Source organism: Mandrillus leucophaeus, unplaced genomic scaffold (genome assembly GCF_000951045.1).
Source record: "Mandrillus leucophaeus isolate KB7577 unplaced genomic scaffold, Mleu.le_1.0 Scaffold426, whole genome shotgun sequence".
NCBI lineage: Eukaryota > Metazoa > Chordata > Mammalia > Primates > Cercopithecidae > Mandrillus > Mandrillus leucophaeus.
In genome coordinates, this window is record NW_012104543.1 from 1637474 (window position 1) to 1657340 (window position 19867).

The following is a 19867-nucleotide window of genomic DNA, read 5'->3' on the forward strand; positions in this document are numbered from 1 at the left end:
AGGTGCCCTCTCACCCCATTCCCTGTAAGAATTCTTTCTGACGATCTGCCCCTGCACCCCAGCCTAGTTTTAGCTGCATGGGAACCCTCAGGGAGTAGGTTTAAAATGTAGACTCATGGCTCTGCCCCTAGAGGTGATGTAGAAGTTTTGGGCAGTGGGGCCCTGGGCTCTGCATTTTAAAGACATTCCCCAGATGTCCTGCTCTGCATCCCATCCTTCCACAGCCTGGCAGGCAGCTGCTTCTGCTTTTGGTCTAGCCTAAAGCCCTCTACCTGTGTCCTCTGCTTGCTCCAGCTGCTTCTCGCAGAAACATACAGTCCTGACTAGTGAGCTGAGATGGGGCTGTTGGGGAGCCCTGGGTGGGCGGGGGGTACTCAGGAGTGGGGAACAGCAGTAATACAGGAGCAAGAGTGAGGGCTCTGGAGATTCAAATCCAATCCTGGTCCTGTTAATTGCTAGTTGTATATCTGTGTGTGTTTTTGCTTTTTAGAGACAGGGCTGTGCTCTGACGCCCAGGTTGCAATACAACGGCACGATCACGGCTCCCTGCAGCCTCGATCTCCTAGGCTCAAGTGATCCTCCCACCTCAGCCTCCCGAGAAGCTGGGACTACAGGCACACACCACCATGCCCAGCTAATTTAAAAAATTTTTATAGAAATGGGGTTTTGATATGTTGCCCAGGCTGGTCTCGAATTCCTGGGCTCAAGGGATCTGCCCTCCTGGGCTTCCCAAAGTGCCAGGATTACAGGCATGAGCCACTGCACCTGGCTCCAAATAAATTCTTATGCTCTATCTCCTGTGGCATGGAACAGGTTGGGGCCACCGTCTTCAGGGGACAGGGGTGGCTGGGCTGGAGCAACTATGCAAATGCAAAGCCCCAGGAGGGACAGGCCAACACTCACCACAGAGGTCAAGTCCACATTCTCCACCCTCCTGTCCTGCAGCAGCACAGGCTGTAGGCCGGCGACACGGAGCTGCACCGAGGACGTGCGGTACACGAAACTCAGCAGCCAGTCTCCTCTGCGGGAGGGCAGAGAAGCATGTGAACGTTAGCACCAGCCTTGGACAGCCTGAGGACAGGACGGGCCAGGCTGCCTTCCGGGAAGCAGAGTGGGACTGGAGCTTCTGCAGGAAAACAGGGTCCCTGATTGCATGGTGGAGACGGAAGAGGAAGCAGCCACAGCTGATGCTTTTGGAGCCTGGCCTGGGTGCCAGGCATGGTGCGCAGGGCTATGCACAAGCACCAGGTAGCTCTTTGAAGGCTGTCTGCTTTGTTTACAGCTGGGTCTCCAGAGCTAAGAACAGTGTACGGCATGCAATAGAGGAATATCTGCTGAATGAATGAGGAATCTGGATAAAGTTCTCAAAAAGTCAGCATGTGGCTCAGGAGAGCTACTCCTAGCTCGGGAAAGGTGGCTTGTCAGGGCTCCCTGGAAAAAGAAAGGCAGAGAAGGTCTGCCTGTGAGGAGGGGAGGAGCTCTGGGGTCTAGGTGAGCCGGAGGGACCAGCTTGGCCTTCCCAGGACAGGCTCAGCCCAGGCTGCAGCTTCTTTCTCCCTGCCCTCAGGCAGCAGAGGAGGCGAGGGTGGTTGTCCAGGCAGTCACAGTGCCGGGAACACTCCTCTACTTTCAGGGGTGCTGTGACCCCACTCTGTGAACCTGGCCCCAGCCAAACACTGCCCCTACACTATCCAGAAGAAATGACCTTGGACCCTCTGCTGCCCGTTGCTTCAGGTGCAATGAGCACTGTCTACAGAGGACACGGTCTGAGGGACCCCTGAGGCAGCCTTCCCTCGCAAACCCCTGAACTGTCTTGGGATGCAGCTGGGCCATCACAGAGCCATGCCCTTGGGCCTTGCCACCCAGCAAGTCTGTGCACAGGCAAGCTTCTGTTCTCCCCTCTGCACCCCAGACTCGGATCCAACTCAGCCCATCCTGCTGTCTTCTATGTGGACTAATTCTGACTCTGGTTTGCATGGAGTTCTGACTCTGGTTTGCATGGCGTTATTTTTGCGCACTTGTTCATCTTAAAGAAGGCCCCCCCTCACTGCAGGGGGGTAAGAACGGCTGAGAGATAGGAGGCCGGGGCTGGAGTCCTGGCGGCCCTGTCTATGTGCCCTGCTGTGTGACCACAGGCAAGTCCCCCACCTGTCCGGGACACAGGGTGTGGTGGTGCTCTCTGGGTTCCTCCAAGTTCTGACCCTCTGTGGTCTCTGAGCACGTGGGTTTGTGAGTGGGTACCACTCCGAAGACCCCCAGGAGGACTGAGTCCCTGAGTTGAGGAGTCCTCTACAGACTCTCCTGCTGTGTCATGAAGGGAGCTCATCCATCCCTAACTCCTTCCCCACTGTCATCTGCCCAGTCCTTCAAGTAGAAACCAATGTCTTGGGTGCCTCTTCCCTATGGCCAACGTATCAGTCCTCCCAATTCTTCCTCCCCTCTCCCCTCCAATACCTGTCCCTTGTGGTCCAGCCCTGAGAGTAGGCAATCCTCCCTCCCCGCCCCACGGATGAATGCAACAGCCTCCTCACCCCACTCCCTGCTCCTGGCCTCACCTACCTTGAGCCACTGGAGTCTTCCTAAAACACCCATCTGACCACTGTGCTCCCTCAGAAGCAGACCATGGCTCTCCATTGCCTCTGGGCTTTCTCATCTAGAAAATTCCTTCAGTCTCTCCAGAGACCAGTGCTTTCAGGTCCTGATGATTATCTTAATATTGAGGGCCCAAGAAGCACTGTCTAAGAATGGATGGTTGCAGGGGGCAGTGGCTCACGCCTGTAATCCCAGCACTTTGGGAGGTTGAGGTGGGAGGATTGCTTGGGCCCAGGCATTTGAGACCAGCCTCGGCAACATAGGGAGACCCCATCTCTACAAAACACACAAAAATTAGCTAGGTGTGGTGCTGTGTGCCTACGGTCCCAGCTACTTGGGAGGCTGAGGCAGGAGGATCATCTAAGCCTAAGGCAGTTGAGGCTGCAGTAAGCCCTGGTTGTGCCACTGCACTTCAGCCTGGGCAACAGAGTGAGACCTTGTCCCGAAAAACAAACAAACAAACAAACAAAAAAGGATGGCTAGAGGGAGAAAAGGGAGATCCATTCAAGCTGTTTTATTGAACTATTCGTAAGAATCCAGTGCATCAAATACTGGATATGAGGATGGTCGGGAAATGTTTCCAATACCACTGGGTGTAAATGAGCAAAGACAACATCATTCCTCCAAAATGATTTCTGCTGTAATTACGACAACATTGTAGTTAAAATGTGAATTACATGTATTCACACACACGTAGGGGCAGAGCAGGAACACAGATTAGAAGGTTCTGTACCCTCTCGCTGCGCTGAGCAAACCACAGGCCTTCACTGGCATTCAAGACCTTCTCCACCCAGCTCTGGACCACACAGAGCCAGGTTCAATTCCTGCCTTGTCAATTATGAGCTGTGTGACCTTGGACAGGTTGCTTGACCTTTCCGAGCCTCAGCCTCCTCAGGGTATCTTAGGGAGCATTAACTGAGGCGGGACATGTACACACAGGTGCTCAGGGAGCCTCAGTCATGACTATTAGTGCCTGCGCTGGACCTGTGTGTGCTGTGCCGCCCCTCTCCGGCTCAGTCTGTGCTTCCAGTCTCTGATGGGTTCCTATATCCATTCTTTCAAGATTCACCTTGGACATCCCCTCACCCACTACTATATATATGTATGTTTTGAGACAGGGTCTTAACTCTGTTGCTCAGGCTGGAGTGCAGTGGCACGATCTTGGTTCATTACAGCCTCTGCCTCCTGGGCTCAAGCCATCCTCCCACTTCAGCCTACCAAGTAGCTGGGACTACAGGTGTGCACCACCATGCCTGGCTAATTTTTGTATTTTTCGTTGTTTGTTTTTGTTTTTGAGACATAGTATCGCTCTGTTGCCCAGGCTGGAGTGCAGTGGCACGATCTTGGCTCACTGCAGCCTCTGCCTCCTAGGGTCAAGCCATCCTCCCACCTCAGCCTCCCAAGTAGCTGGGACTACAGGAGCCACCATGCATGGTTAACTTTTGTTTTTTTGTTTTTGTTTTTTTTTTTTTTGAGACATAGTCTTGATCTGTTGCCCAGGCTGGAGTGCAGTGGCACGATCTTGGCTCACTGCAGCCTCTGCCTCCTAGGGTCAAGCCATCCTCCCACCTCAGCCTCCCAAGTAGCTGGGACTACAGGAGCCACCATGCATGGTTAACTTTTGTTTTTTTGTTTTTGTTTTTTTTTTTTTTGAGACATAGTCTTGATCTGTTGCCCAGGCTGGAGTGCAGTCGCACGATCTTGGCTCACTGCAACCTCTGCCTCCAGGGTCAAGCCATCCTCCTACCTCAGCTTCCCAAGTAGCTGGGACTACAGGTGTGCGCCACCATGCCTGGCTAATTTTTGTATTTTTTTTGTAGAGACAGGTTTTGCCATGTTTTCAGGCTGGTCTTGAACTCCTTCCTAGGCTCAAGCGATCCTTCTGCCTCGGCCTCCCAAGGTGCGGGAATTATAGGTGCGAGCCACTGTGCCCATCCTCCATCCGAAACGATTAATCATTCATCCCTTGTGTGCCTGGTACTTGTTCCTTTTATGATGTTTGCCACACATCCTCCTGTGTTTCCCCTTTTCTAGAAAAGCAGAGTGCTCCCTGAGGGCAGGCCTGTGCCTTAGTCATCCCTGTATCCCGAGCTGAACCGGGAACTCACTGCCACTCTCTCCCAGGTCCTCAGGGCAATGCTGATATGCAAACCCCAGGCTGAACAACCGCCACCTGCTGAAGGCAGACATGGCTCACTCACCAGGCCTCCAGCCATCTGTGGGCAGGGGTCCTCCCTGCTCCTTCTTCTGTCATCCCCTCCTCAGAAGGAGTGGCCTCTTGTCCCTGGGCTTCAAGGAGCCCTCCTGAGGACTCAGAATGCAGCCATCTCATGGGGGGATGAGACAGGCCTGAGCTCATATCCTGGGTCTGCCTGTGAGACCCTGGGCAAGTCACTTGCCCCTCTTAGAGCTTCACTTCCTCAGGGATGTGACAGGCGGCAGTGCTATCACCCCAGCTAGCTTCCAGAAGGTTCGTGAATAGCCCAGGTAAGGGAGTGGATTTACAAAGAGCTTTATTAATGTAAATTACACATGAGTAAACTTGTGTAGTTAGGTAGTGTTGGCCTGAATCCCCTTCCCTCTCATCCTCCATGTTTAAGTTCACAGCAACTAAAAGGCCTTTGGAGACGAAGAATCTGAACTCCTGGCAGATGCTTAATTTAACCAAGGAACTACAGTTGTTTTGATCTACACTCTCTCTCTCTTTCCCTCCTTCCCTTTCTTCTTCCTTCTCCTCCTCCTCCTCCTTTCTCTCCATAAAGAGATGGCCCAGGGTCTCACAAAATAATTGAAAACCAAGTGTATGTGCCTCAGGTTCTCAACAGAACAGATGGGTTTAATAAGATTTTGCTGCATTCCCCCTGCACACATGAAATTTTAATTCTTTCCCTTTGCTGTTTATAAAAAGTACTAAAAAATCATGTGCTATGTGAGTATGCCAAGTAATAAACATTGTAACTGTTATCATTTATTGGGCACCTACTAAGTGCCAGTTCTTCTGCTTTATAACATCATTTAATTTTCCCAGAACCTCTACACAGGAGGGACTATTATTCCTATTTTATAGGTGGGGACGCTGAATTCAGGGAAGTTGTTCGTCTAAACCCACTCAAACGGCAGAGGCAAGATTTTAACCTAGGACTATCTCACATCAAAGTCTTTGTCCATTCTTTATCTTTTTCTTATTTTTTATATATATATATTTTGAGATGGAGTCTCGCTCTTGTGGCCCACGCTGGAGTACAGTGGTGTGATCTCGGCTCACTGCAACCTCCACCTCCTGGTTCAAACGATTGTCCTGCCTCAGCCTCCCACCATGCAGCCTGGCCCAAGGTTGGTGCTCACTGAATTTACTGAATGAATATCCCAAGTGATTGATGATGATGAATGAAAAAAATGGTGACATTACCTGTCATTCACAAAGCATGTATGTACCATGCACACACATACACACATGTGAACATGGACAATCGTGCACATGTGTAGATACACACAGGTAAACACGCACACAAGTACAGCTCTGTAAATCCTTCAAGCATCCTCACAACTCTGAGGGCAGTTGCTACCAGTATCCCTCTTTTACTGATGAAGAAATGAAGGTGGGCGTTAGAAGCCAGGCCTGTGTGCTTCCGAATCATGAGCCTTAAACATTGCTGCTCTGAAAACACCTTTGCTTCATCCAGAGGCTGGATGGACAGGGCTTCTTCTCAGGCCAATCTTAGAGGGCTCAGTTCTGGGTTTCATCCTCCCTTCTGCCCCAAAGTCTGAGTCACAGCTTTGGCTGAAACCCCGCAGGTCCTCCTTCTCAAACCCCAAACAAGGGTTGCTTCCTTTCTAGCCCTGTGGCCGCCAGCCTTCAGGGGGCCCCTCCTCTGGCTGGAGGGTCTGTCACCCTGTTTGGGTACAGGTTCCTGCATGCCTCCTGTTCTAGCACCCTTCCCTTCCTCCAAGGCAGCACTCAGAAAGCTCAGCCGAGGCCCCTCCAGTCCCTCCTTCCACCGCCAAAGACTAACATAGACGCCTCTTAGACCTCGTTCAAAGACCTCCCTGTGGCCCACTCGCCCATGTCCCTTCCCCCAGCTCCAACCAGGCCAAGCTGCCCCAGCCTCTCCTGTCATCCTGCTGCTCTCAGGCCTGATACACAAACATCTTCTCAGAATGCCCCCTGCTGTCCATCATCCTACTGGGGTGATGCTTCCCAGATCAGATCAACAGACCAGGGCCTGCTCCTAACAGGGCCGGTGCCCGGCCAGCTCTTGGGATCTTCCAGGACAGGGATTAGGTCTCGAATATGTGTCCCCAACACAGAGCGTGTGCATGCTAAGTGCTCAGTAAGCATTGCCACTTCCCCGCTGGCACGAGATCTGGACAGACCTGCAGTAGCCGTTGATGATCCTCCCGGACACCACCTTCCGGAAAGGCTCCCAGTGCTTCGCTTCTCCCTCCACAGGTGCACCCAGCAGGACGACATCCTCAATGATCCCTTGGCAATCTGGCAAAAGACCCCAGAAAAGACTGTCAGTGTCCCTGGTCACAGGGTTCTGGGAGGGACTCTCCAACAGCAGTGGTGGAGATGAATGTCACACACATACACATGCACACACGTGAATCATGTGCATATGTGCATGTACACACATGCAAATGCAAACACATGCATGGATAGGCATGGAGGCTTCTACCGAGGTCCAGAACCTGAGCCAAGCCTCTTATATGCTTAATCTATTCCTTCAAAGGATCAATACCCCATTTTATTTATTTATTTATTTATTTATTTATTTATTTATATTTATATATTTTGAGATGGAGTCTCACTTTGTTGCCTAGGCTGGAGTGCAGTGGCACGATCTCAGCTCACTGCAACCTCCGCCTCCCCGGTTCAAGCGATTCTCCTGCCTCAGCCTCCCGAGTAGCTGGGACTACAGGCACCTGCCACCACGCCCAGCTACTTTTTTGTATTTTTAGTAGAGATGGGGTTTCACCATGTTGGCTAGGCTGGTCTCAAACTCCTCACCTCAGGTGATCCACCTGCCTTGGCCTCCCAAAGTACTGGGATTACAGGCGAGAGCCACCGTGCCCAGTCTCATTATCCCCATTTTAGAGTTAAGGAAAACCAAAAGTATCTGCAAGATCACATGGCTAATAAGTTCCAACACAGCCTGAGTTGGAACCCAGGTCTCTCTCCACCACCTACGAAGTTCCATTTGGGCTTCCATGTCAGAGTTTGTCTGAATTCAGGGTTCCAGGCTGATAAGAGTTTGAAAACCCTTATAGTACCAAGCTCTCTGAGTTCCCCTCTGGCTCTGAGGTTAAAAGACTCCATAGCACAGAATTCTGACTTTGCTCCTTTTGTTTCCAGGACAATGATAATCTGGCAGAAGAATTTAAAACTTCAGTAAGCTGACAGTTTGTGGTGAATAGCAAGGATGGCTCAGATACCCCTCCAATATTAGGGATATTTCAGGTGCTTTTATTGTTGGCAAGGCTATTGCTGAAAAGACCCTTAGAGATCAACACGATTTCCCTTGGAAAACGAGGAAACAGGGTCAGAGACGGGATGGGGCTTGCCCAAGGTCACACAGCCAATCAGAACAAGCCTGGGACCAGAACGCAGAGCTGCTGGTCCCTGAGGTCTTTCTCTCTGCTGTCTGCGATAACAACGTGCACAGTGATCATATGCGGGTTATCATTGCTCCCACAGTGCCAAATGGTTGTGGACCCAGGGATAACCATGAGCTCAACAGCTTTCTCTGGGGGCCGGCCATTCAGGGCGCCTTCTCTGCCGGGCAGAGTCTGGGGCTGCTTTTCGAGCCTTGGTGCGGCTGCCTGCAGGGCTGGGACCCCTTGTGGCCAGCGGTGGTAATAGCAGCATTCCTGAGCCACAGTCAGGATCCACGGACAGCCGTCAGAAAACCTAAAAAGGGAGCTGCCTGTGACCTTGAACTGAGACTCATAGTTTGAACCCCAGAAAATAGTCCTGAGCACGGACAAACCAAGCTGGCAACACATTTACCCATCTCTGAAGCTGGGCTGGCAGCTGCCTAGCTGGGTCTCTCCCCCTTTCCTCCTTAGACCACTGCCACGCCCAGATGTACCCTTAGATTTTAAAGATTTGCTCTCTGCGTGGCCGCTGACCTGGAGATAAGCTACGTGGCAGGCTCTCAGCAATGCATGGTGTTAGCTAAGGGCGGTTGGCAAGAACCACCTTAGACCAGGGGTGTCCAATCTTTTGGCTTCCGTGGGCCACACTGGAAGAAGAATTGTCTTGAGCCACACATAAAATACACTAACACTAGGCGGGCACCGTGGCTCACGCCTGTAATCCCAGCACTTTGGGAGGCCGAGGTGGGTGGATCACCTGAGGTCAGGAGTTTGAGACCAGCCTGGCCAACAGGGCGAAACCCTGTCTCTACAAAAAACACAAAAATTAGCCAGGTGTGGTGGTGGACGCTTGTAATCCCAGCTACTCAGGAGGCTGAGGCAGGGGAATCGCTTGAACCCAGGAGGCGGAGATTGCAGTGAGCCAAGATGGCACTACTGTACTCCAACCTGGGCGATGGAGACAGACTTCATCTCAAAAATAAATAAACAAGCAAACAAATAAATAAAAATATACTAACACTAACAATAGTCGATGAGATAAAAAATAAAAAAAAGAATTGCAAAAAAACTCAGAATGTTTTAAGAAAGTTTAGTAATTTGTGTTGAGCTGCATTCAAAGCCATCCTGGGTGGCATGTGGCCAGCAGGCCACTGGTTGGACAAGCTTGCCTTAGACCCACCCAAGATAGATGTGGATAGGCAGTCAGAGCCCATTACCACCTGACTGTTCCTAGAATGGGATGGTGCAGGAGGGGAAACCTATTTAGGTTAGGAAAAAGACAATACTGGCTGCTGTCATAGCTGCTGGAAAGGAAAAAAAAAAAAAGTCAAAATCCACTGTTTGGTTCAAAACCTTATAATACTAGAAGAATTCAGCCTTCCAGGTAAACTATGGAAAACCCTCACTCAGGTACCACTTTTTAATTTTTCTTTTTTGAGACAGGGTCTCCCTCTGTAGCCCAGGCTGGAGTGCTGTGGCACAATCTGCAGGCTCGATCTCACAGGCTCAAGTGATTCTCCTGCCTCTGCCTCCTAAGTAGCTGGGACTACAGGTGTCTGTCATCACACCTGGCTGATTTTTTAAATTTTAGTAGAGATGAGGTCTTGCTATGTTGCCCAGGCTGGTCTCAAACTGCTGGACTCAGGTAATCCTCCCACCTTAGCCTCCTAAAGTGCTGGGATTTACAGGAGTGAGCTACCCCATCTGGCCCAGGTATCACTTGTAGTGTCAAGCAAGTCCCTTCCACAGGGACAGAAAATCCTTCAGATCATCATGTGGATTCAGCGTAGAATGTCCCCAGTTTTCAAGACCAACAAAAGAAACTGAGATTTAAACATTTCAGTAATAATGGACATGAGAAGACCTCACTGCCCTTTTATTGCAGGGACAATGAGTGTTTGCTGAAACATGTTTGGGATTTATTCCTGCTGCTACTGTCAGCTTTTTTTCTTGTGAATTTTCAAGGCATTAAGAGAGCCCTATATAGCTTTAGAAATATTCAGACTTTTTATGTAAAAGAGGGCAGGGATTAACTTCAAGTTCAGGAGTCAAGTCATAGACATGTAGAGCATTTATACTTGCATTTCTCATTTTTAAACAGTTCTCGCTAAGTTATTAATATCCTATTTTTACTGTGAGAGCTGAAGGCCTTTCATCCTATTATAACTTTGGCATTAAGGCAGTTCCAAACCTGCAGCAGTTGCAAAAGCTTCATCAGTCATGTCTTTACCCTCAGCTCTTAGAACGTATTGTCATTCACATGTGCCGTGAAAAAAATGTCTCTTTCCAACACTTTCTTTGCTTCTACCTCTTATTTGCTATTTTTAACACAGGAGCCCAGCTGATCCCTTTACATTGTAAGTCATAGGCATGAGATGTCTTTTTGGGGTGATGGAAATGTTCTAAAATTGGGTTTGGTGATGATTGCACAGCTCTGTATATTTCCTAAAAGTCATTAAATTGTGCATTTAAAATGGGTGGGTCTTGTGGTACATACATTACACTGCAGTAAAGTCAGATCATGTCACCTTTGTGCTTAAAAACCTCCCAGGGGACCCATCTCTCATGGAGTCAAAGCTGAAGTCATTGCAATGATCTCGAAGCCCTGCCTGACCTTCCCTTCATTCTCTGCTCCAGCCACACTGGCCTTGCTGTTCCCTCTTTGAAATGCTTTGGATGTTTGTCCCCTCCAGATTTCATGCTGAAATGTGATGTGGGGCCTGGTGGGAGGTGTTTGGGTCATGGGGGTGGATCCTTCATAAATGGCTTGGTGCCCTCCTCTTGGTGATGAGTGAGATCTCACTCTATTAGTTCACAAAAGATCTATTTACAGAGTCTGGCAACTGAGTGCAGTGCCTCACACCGGTATTCACAGCACTTTGGGAGGCCAAGGTGGGCGGATTGCTTGAGGCCAGCAGTTTGAGACCAGGCTGGCCAACACGGCAAAACCCAGTCTCTATTAAAAACACAAAAATTATCCCGGGGTGGTGGCACATACCTGTAATCCCAGCTTCTTGGGAGGCTGAGGCAGGAGAATCACTTGAACCTGGGAGAAGGAGGTTGCAGTGAGCCAAGATTGCACCACTGTACTCCAGCCTGGCCAACAAGAGCGAGACTCCATCTCAAAAATATATAACCTCTCGAAGTCTGCCTGGGCACACACCACATGCAGGTTTAGGTGCCCTCCCAGCCTTCTTGGTTGTATTAGTCCATTTTCACACTGCTAGAAAGACCTAGCTGAGACTGGGTAATTTATGAAGAAAAGAGGTTTAATTGACTCAGGTTCCGCAGGCATAACAGGAAGCATGACTGAGAGGCCTCAGGAAACTTACAATCATGGTGGAAGGTGAAGGGGAAGCAAGCTTGTCTTCCCATGGTGGAGCAGGAGAGAGAGTGAAGGGGAAGTGTGTCACACCTTTAAGCAACCAGATCTCGTGAGAACTCACTCACTATCACGAGAACAGCATGAGGAAATCTATCACTATAATCCAATCACCAATCACCTCCCACCAGGCCTCTCCTGGCATTAACACATGGGGATCACAACACCACGTGAGATTTGGGTGGGGACCCACAGCCAAACCATATCACTGGTATAAGGGTAAACAATTCTACTCTAGGGGTTCGGGATAGCCTAGTTTTTTGGAGGCTATTGAAGGGAAGCCTATGATGGTACTGCCACATGCTGAACCATTCTGAATGCTTCCAGACAGTATCCCCAGTAGAGGAAAAAGAAAGTTCAAAGGTCAAAGACCCCCAGAATTTAGATAATTCAGTTTCTATCTTGTGAATTGCTCTTGTCCTGTTTTCAGCAGCTCACACTGGACTCCTGAGACGGTGCTTTACCACTTTACCACTTTTGGTACCCGTAAAAGTCTGGAAATTATCTTAGCTTTAAAAATAAAAATTAAAATTTAAAAAAAAAAAAACAAGAGCTGAGAATGGACAGCTTCGTCACAGCAGCAAACTTCAGCTCACACTATAGCCTTGGTCTCAAAAATTGTGTTTAAATTTTTTGTGAAACTAAACATTCTTAAAATGCACCAAGTGGGGCCAGCCCTTCCAAAGAGCCCCACAGAGAACCCTTTCAGACAGTGCAGGGCCTTTGCCAATGGGAATCAGGTGAAGGTCCCAGCTTCACCTTTGTCATTTCCCCCTTTCCACACGGTGAGCTTCCTTAAAGTGAGGCAAACCCTCGCAGAGCTTTCTGCTGTCCCAGGGCCAGCTCCTTTAGCTGCCACTCAGAAATCTCATCAAACAGCTGGGAAGGCAGCACCGCTCACTCCCACATGCCTGTCATGCTGTCAATCATGAGATTCTTCTGGGCTGCAAAGACCAAAGAATCACAAGTTCAAGAAGCAAAAAAGAAGGATTTTCTCCCTCCTGGTGGGGGTTCGTGTGTGCAGCGAGTGATAAGGTAGGAAACCAAGGAGGAAGTTATCTCCTGACTGCGGGTCCAGAAAAGAGACCTTGAAGGAAACACTATGAACTGCACTAACACAAATGAAATCCATTCCAAAGATACGCACGTGCGCATGATAGACACATAGAGAGAGGCCACAGAAGGCGGAGGGGAGGGGGACCAAGAAAGGAGAAAGGGCGGCTTTGACTGTACCCCCAAGCCCTGCAGTGGAATGAGGTTCACACTGGAAAGAATTGCTTAAAGGAGCCCGTTTGGACATATATCAGGATTTGGGATGAATTCTTTAAGGGAATGACTAAGCCTTCATCTCTCCTCTTTGATTCCCATCTCTTTTATTTGGTCATGCAAAGTGATAAGGCTATTACTAACATCCCGGCGGGGAGACCCTAAAAATTAATCTGCACTGCCTGACCTCCCCTCCTTCTCCCCTCCCCCCCGCCAGGGGGACTAAAGCCGGGTTTGTCTGAGAATAAAGCAACTGGTGGATACAATCCATGCAAGGGAAAGAAATCACATCAAATGTAATGTCTGCTGTCTGCTATCATGGAGATGAAAGAGCCAGCTGACCGAGTGACAGTCTGTTCCGCATTTCAGCTGGTATCTAGTGACAGCGCAGACACAATTTTCAGCCAAGTAAGAATTTGGGGACTCAAGGGTCAGGATGTTTAAATGTATCTTTGTGAGCACATTGACAAACTCTTTTGCTTTGGTTTTATCTTGCAAACATCATGGGCAGTAATGTTGGCCTAACTTCATAGTGGCAGGGAATGAAACCGGAGATTTTGCTGTCAGGGATTTTTTTTTAAAGCTCTGGAATTCTATTTTTTTCTTTTCTTTTCTTTCTTTCTTTCTTTTTTTTTTTTTAAAGACAGAGTTTCACTCTTGTTGCCTAGGCTGGAGTGCAATGGTGTGATCTCAGCTCACCGCAACCTCCGCCTCCCGGGTTCAAGTGATTCTCCTGCCCCAGCCTCCCGAGTAGCTGGGATTACAGGCATGCGCCAGCATGCCCAGTTAATTTTGTACTTTTAGTAGAGACAGGGTTTCTCCATGTTGGTCAGCCTGGTCTTGAACTCTCGACCTCAGGTGAGCCGCCTGCTTTGGCCTCCCAAAGTGCTAGGATTACAGGCGTGAACCACTGGGCCCAGACTGGAATTCTATTTTTTTAAAATTTATTTTATTTTTTATATTTTGAGATCGGGTCTTGCTCTGTTGCCCAGGCTAGAGTGCAAGTGGTGTGATCATAGCTCACCGCAGCCTTAACCTCCCAGACTCAATCCATCCTCCTGCCTCAGCGTCCCAAGTAGCTGCGACTACAGGTGTGTGTCACCATGCCCCAATTTTTTTTTTTTTTTTATTTTTAGTAGAGATGGAATCTCACTACGTTGCCCAGGTGGGTATCAAACTTCTGAGTTCAAGCAATCTGCTTGCCTCAATCTCCCAAAGTGCTGGGATTCCGTCACACCTGGCTGGAATTCCATTTCTTAATCCTCGTCCTCCTCCTCCTCTTCTTTATCATCATCATCTCAGTTTATTTCAGGGTAGGCTCAGGACTAAGTGCTTCATACATCAATTAATTTCCTTTACACTTCCCAACAATCCTAGGAGGTAAGCATGACCACTTCCATTTAATGATGGGAAGCCTAGCCTCAGACATGCCAAGTAATTTGTCCAAGGTCACACAGCAAGTGACACGGTAGAATTTGGTTATGTCCACATTTTCCCTCCTACTCTCCTGTCCCACTTCCCTTTGCAATCAAATAAAACCTTGAACCAAAATATATGTCTTCTGACAACTGACATCTTTCAAAATTGTGTATGAAAGTCAGAACACACACGCCTGTGAAGGTGAACATTTCCGATTTTGTTGATTCACTAGCAGACACTAGACACACTAGCAGGCTAGAACTTGCTCAAAGATTAATATCCCGATGTATAGACCAGGCCAAGGGCATGTGGCCTTTTGCTTTGGTAATCTCTAGCACATGTGCCAAAGCAGAGGTGGGTGAACAGACACCGCTACGAAAAAGAACAGGGGCCATGTGAAACACAACACACTTTCTAGTTTTGGATGGAGAGTTAGGCAATTGGCCCACATCCTGCTGCAGGAACTCAATTTTCCCATCAGAAAGATGAGTTGGAGTTAACAATAGAACTTCGAGAAACATAGCTGCTGGTAAGCTGCAGGCAGTCAGCCAGTAGAGAACAAGAAGTTTCATTCCACGTGTACGATGCATGCCTCATTTTATTGCGTTTTGCTTTACTGCACTTCGCAGACCTTACTTGCTTTACAGATCGAAGGTTTGTGGCAGCCCCACTTCAACTAAGTCTGTCGGTGCTATTTTCCCACACTCTGTGATCATTGGAGCAGCACTTTTAATTTCCTACAAGAAGCTTTTCCTTTGTATTCACAATTTGGCTGTTTGATGCAAGAGGCCCGGTTTTTGGTTTGTCTCGCTTTCAACATGCCTTTCTTACTCAGCTTACTCATTTCTAGCTTTTGGTTTAAAGTGAGAAATGTGTGATGTTTCCTTTCACTTGAACACTTAGAGGTCATTGTAGGGAGATTTATTTATTTGTTTTTCAAACAGGGTCTCGCTCTGTCACCCAGGCTGGAGTGCAACAGCGCAATCACAGCTCACTGCAGCCTCGACCTCCCAAGCTCAATTGATTCTCCCATCTCAGCCTCCCAAGAAGCTGGGATTATAGACACACACCACCATGTTGGGCTAATTTTTTGCTTTTTTTTTTTTTTTTTTTTGAGATGGAGTTTTGCTCTTGTTGCTCAGGCTGGAGTGCAATGGTGTGATCTCAGCTCACTGCAACCTCTGCCTCTCAGGTTCAAGCGATTCTCCTGCCTCAGCCTCCTGAGTAGCTGGGATTACAGGCATGAGCCACCATGCCTGGCTAATTTTGTATTTTTAATAGAGACGGGGTTTCTCCATGTTGGTCAGGCTGGTCTTGAACTCCCGACCTCAGGTGATCCACCCACATCAGCCTCCAAAAGTGCTGGGATTACAGGCATGAGCCACTGTGCCTGGCCAATTTTTTGCTATTTTTTTGGTAGAGACAGGGTTTCACCATGCGTCCCAGGCTGGTCTCGCACTCCTTGGCTCAAGTAATCCTCCCACCTCTGCAACCCAAAGTGCTGGGATTACAGGCACAAGCCACTGGGCCCAGCTATCCATCGTGTAGGGTTATTAACTGGCCTAACTTCAATATTGCTGTGTCTCAGGGAATAGGAAGGCTGGAGGAGAGAGAGAAAGGTGGGAACAGCCAGTTAGTGGAGCATCAGCACACAGACAACATTTACTAAGTTCACCGTCTTACATGGACAATGTTTGTGGTGCCCCCAAAACGATTACAATAGTAACATCAAAGATCACTGATCACCATTACAGATACAATAAAAATGAAAAGGTTTGGCTAGGTGCGGTGGCTCACACCTGTAATCCCAGCACTTTGGGAGGCTGAGGCAGGTGGATCATGAGGTCAGGAGTTCAAGACCAGCCTGGCAAACATGGTGAAACCCTGTCTCTACTAAAAATACAAAGAATTAGCCAGGCATGGTGGCAGGCACCTGTAATCCCAGCTACTCGGGAAGCTGAGGCAGGAGAATCGCTTGAACCTGGGAGGCAGAGGTTGCAGTGAGCTGAGACCATGCCATGGCACTCCAGCTTGGGTAACAGAGAGAGACTCCATCTCAACAAAAAAAAAAAAAAAGAAAAGAAAAGAAAAGGCTTGAAATATTGTGAGAATTACCAAATGTGTCACAGAGGCTTGAAGTAAGCACGTCATAGTGAAAAGATTTGAAATACTGTAAGAATTACCAAAATGTGACACAGGGACATAGAAGGCCACATGTCTTCTGTTAGTTAGCTATTGGCGTGTGGCAAACCATCCCAGAACTCAGAGGCTTAAAATAATCAGTGATTATGTCCCATGAGCCTACAAATTGGCCGGGCAGTTCTGCTAAAATCATCCAGGTATGGCTGATCCCACTGGGGGCACTCATGTGTCTGCAGCCAGCTGGCGGCTAGGCTGAGGCTGGCTGGGATGAGCTAGCTTTGCTAGGTGGGGTCTCTCATCCCCGCAGGAGCTAACCTGGACCCAATCTTATGGTGAGGTTCGAGGAGAGAGTGGAATTCACGTGCAAGGCCTTCTGAGGCCTACTAGGTTTGAAAATGGTGTGATGTGATTTCCTATGCCTTCTATGGGCCAATGCAAGTTACAAGGCCAGCCCAGATTCAAGGGGTGGGGAAACAGACTACACTTCTTGACTGGAGCGGTTTCAAAGTCACATTGTAAAGTGTGTGGATACAGGCAGGGGTGGGCATTATGGCCATTTTTTTGCCATCAGTCTACCACAGATGTACACAATATGTCTGAAATACTGCAACATACTGACAGCTCACGTGTAATGGGCAACGGGTTAAATCCCTGAAGACACTAATGCAGGATGAATCTTTCTTCAAATTTTTACCCAAGAAGAAGAGGAAGGGAAAACACTGGGAATGATGCCAGGCTGTTAGCAAGTGGCTGACTTTTGGGGATGTGATTTTGCGAGTCCTGGGCTAAGAAAGGATCCACATAAAGAACTAGAGGAGTGAGTCCAGGTAGAATCCTTTAGGCAAGATCAAGGTGGGCATGGTGCTGTGCACCTGTGGTCCCAGCTACTCAGGAGGTTGAGGCAGGAGGATGGCTGGAGCCCAGGAGTTCAAGGCTGTAGTGAGCTATGGTTGTGCCACTGCACTCCCAGCCTGGATGACAGAGTGAGACTCTGTCTCTAAAAAAAGTCAATAACAACAACAACAACAACAACAACAAAACCCAAAAAAAACATGCTCCTTGAAGCTCAGAGATTAATTCTGGAAAATTCTCAGCCAATAAATTATCTCTCTCCCCTAGTCTCTTTTTCTTGGGCATTTCTATAAGCAAATGTCAAGCCTTAATTTCTTTCCTATTTTCCATCTCTTTATCTCTCCATGATGCATTGTGGTTAACTTCTTCAAGTCAATCTTCCAGTTCATTATTATTATTATTGAGACAGAGTCTCCCTCTGTCACCCAGACTGGAGTGCAGTGGTGTGATCTCAGCTCACCGCAACCTCTACCTCCCAGGTTCAAGTGACTCTTGTGCCTCAGCCTCCCAAGTAGCTGGGATTACAGGCACATACCACCACATCCAACTAATTTTTGTATTTTTAGTATAAACGGGTTTTCACCATGTTGGCCAGGGTGGTCTCAAACTCCTGGCCTCAACTGATCCACCTGCCTTGGCCTCCTAAAGTGCTGGGATTACAGGTGTGAACCACCACATGCAGCCAGTTCATTATTTTTCTCTTTAGTTTTGTCTAAACCACTTTAATTTATCCAGTATTCACTGCAATGACTTTTTTTTTAATTCCTAGAAGTTACATTTGATTTATTCTCAGATCTCCCTATTCTTTTTTTTCAACGTCTTGTTCCTTCCACTTATTTTCAAAGTTTAAATTTATGTCTTTAAAAACTGTAACATATTTAGGGGGTGGGGAGGGCTTCTTCAGACCATTCTGCTGGGCACTAAGGGTCTAATTCTGATTTTGTTGTGTTTGTAAACTTTCTTCATGGTGGTTTTATAAGACTGGATTGAAAAGTCATTTTATAAGACTGGATTGAAAACAGCTGCTCATATATGGGAATCTGTGTGGCCTAGATTGAGAACCTACTTTCTCCAGAGCAGTTTCCTCCTTTAAAAAATCATTTAGGCCAGGCGCTGTGGCTCACGCCTGTAATTCCACCACTTTGGGCAGCTGAGGCGAGCGAATCACCTGAGGCCAGGAGTTTGGGACCAGCCTGGCTAACATGGTGAAATGCTGTCTCTACTAAAAATACACAAATTAGCCAGGTATTGTGGTGGGCACCTGTAATCCCAGTTACTCGGGAAACTCAGGGAGGAGAATCGCTTGAACCCAGGAGGTGGAGGTTGCAGTGAGCCCAGGTCGCGCCACTGCACTCCAGCCTGGGTGATAAGAGTAAAACTTCATCTCAAAAATAAATAAATACATACATACATACATACATAAAATAAAAAGTATGGCCAGGTACAGTGGCTCATGCATGTAACCCCAGCACTTTTGGAGGCCAAGGTGGCAGGATCACTTGAGCCAGGAGCACGAGACCAGCCTGGGCAATGTAGGAAGGCCCCACCTCTACAAAAAGAATTGGAAAATTAGCCAGGCACGCCTATAGTCCCAGCTACTTGGGGGTGCTGAGGTGGGATCACTTCAGCCCAGAGGGCGTCGAGGCTACAGAGGGTGCTGTTCATGTCACTGTACTCCGTCCTGGGTGACAGAATGAGACTCTGTCTTAAAACACATTATTTATTTATTTATTCATGTTAGAGACAGGGTCTCATTGTATAACCCAGGCTGCAGTACAGTGGCGCAATCATAGCTCACTGCAGCCTTGAACTCCAGGGCTCAAGTGATCCTCCCACCTCAGCCTCCCAAGTTGCTGGGATTACAGGCACAGATTACCAGGCACGGCTAATTAAAAACAATTTTTTTAGAGACCAGTTCTCATGGGGAAGGTTCTGTGAGATGATGTCTAGAATCACCTGTCACAGCGAGTATCTGATAAATATTAGCCCTTCCCCTCTTTGTATATTTGGTGCCTAATAAATGCTTATCAAGTCAAATGAAAACAAGAAGGATATAACTGACGACACGAAAATTTCTCAGGATATAGAAGAAGCTGCCGAGTTCTGCACAAGCCCTCAAGGAAAGGCAGTCCGTAACTCTCCCCAGCAAGCACCCTCTGGACACGCCCCCTGGGCTGGGATTGGAGGACGGATGGCTGCAGAAGTGGCCGTGAAGTGGCCTTTTCCTCTGTGAGGCTTGCACACCAGAGAGCTGCCACCAGGTGGTGCTGTGGTGACCACGTAAGGCCCGGGGCATCTCCAGGGCAGGGTCCTACCCCAGGAGCTTCCTACAATGCCATTCCCATTAGAGAGGGAGGGAGTGCCCTGGGAGTGGGGGCTGATCACATCCTAGAGCGCCCGCCCCTCCCTGGAGTCCCTGAGATGGATTCTTGAGCGTGGGACTCTGGGTTTAGCCCTGCCTAGAGGACAGGGCCATTTGGGTAAACCCTCAACTAATTTAATAGTTGAGGGTTTAAATTAAAGGGATGGGCCTGGTGCACCGGCTCATGCCTGGAATCACAGCATTATGGGAGGCCGAGGTGAGAGGACTGCTTGAGCCCAGGAGTCGGAGACCAG

General features: G+C 48.5%; 1 protein-coding gene across 1 annotated transcript in view; it reads right to left on the reverse strand.

Moving 5' to 3' along the window:
• The window catches only part of TMCO4 (transmembrane and coiled-coil domains 4), a 129599-nt gene that overhangs the window by 11676 nt on the left and 98056 nt on the right, over window positions 1–19867 (reverse strand). The window contains exons 14-15 of the mRNA XM_011993149.1: window positions 6967–7084; window positions 904–1021 (exon numbers count right to left, since the gene is read on the reverse strand). Coding sequence (XP_011848539.1) covers window positions 904–1021; window positions 6967–7084 — 236 coding nt within the window. The remainder of the gene's footprint in view (window positions 1–903; window positions 1022–6966; window positions 7085–19867) is intronic.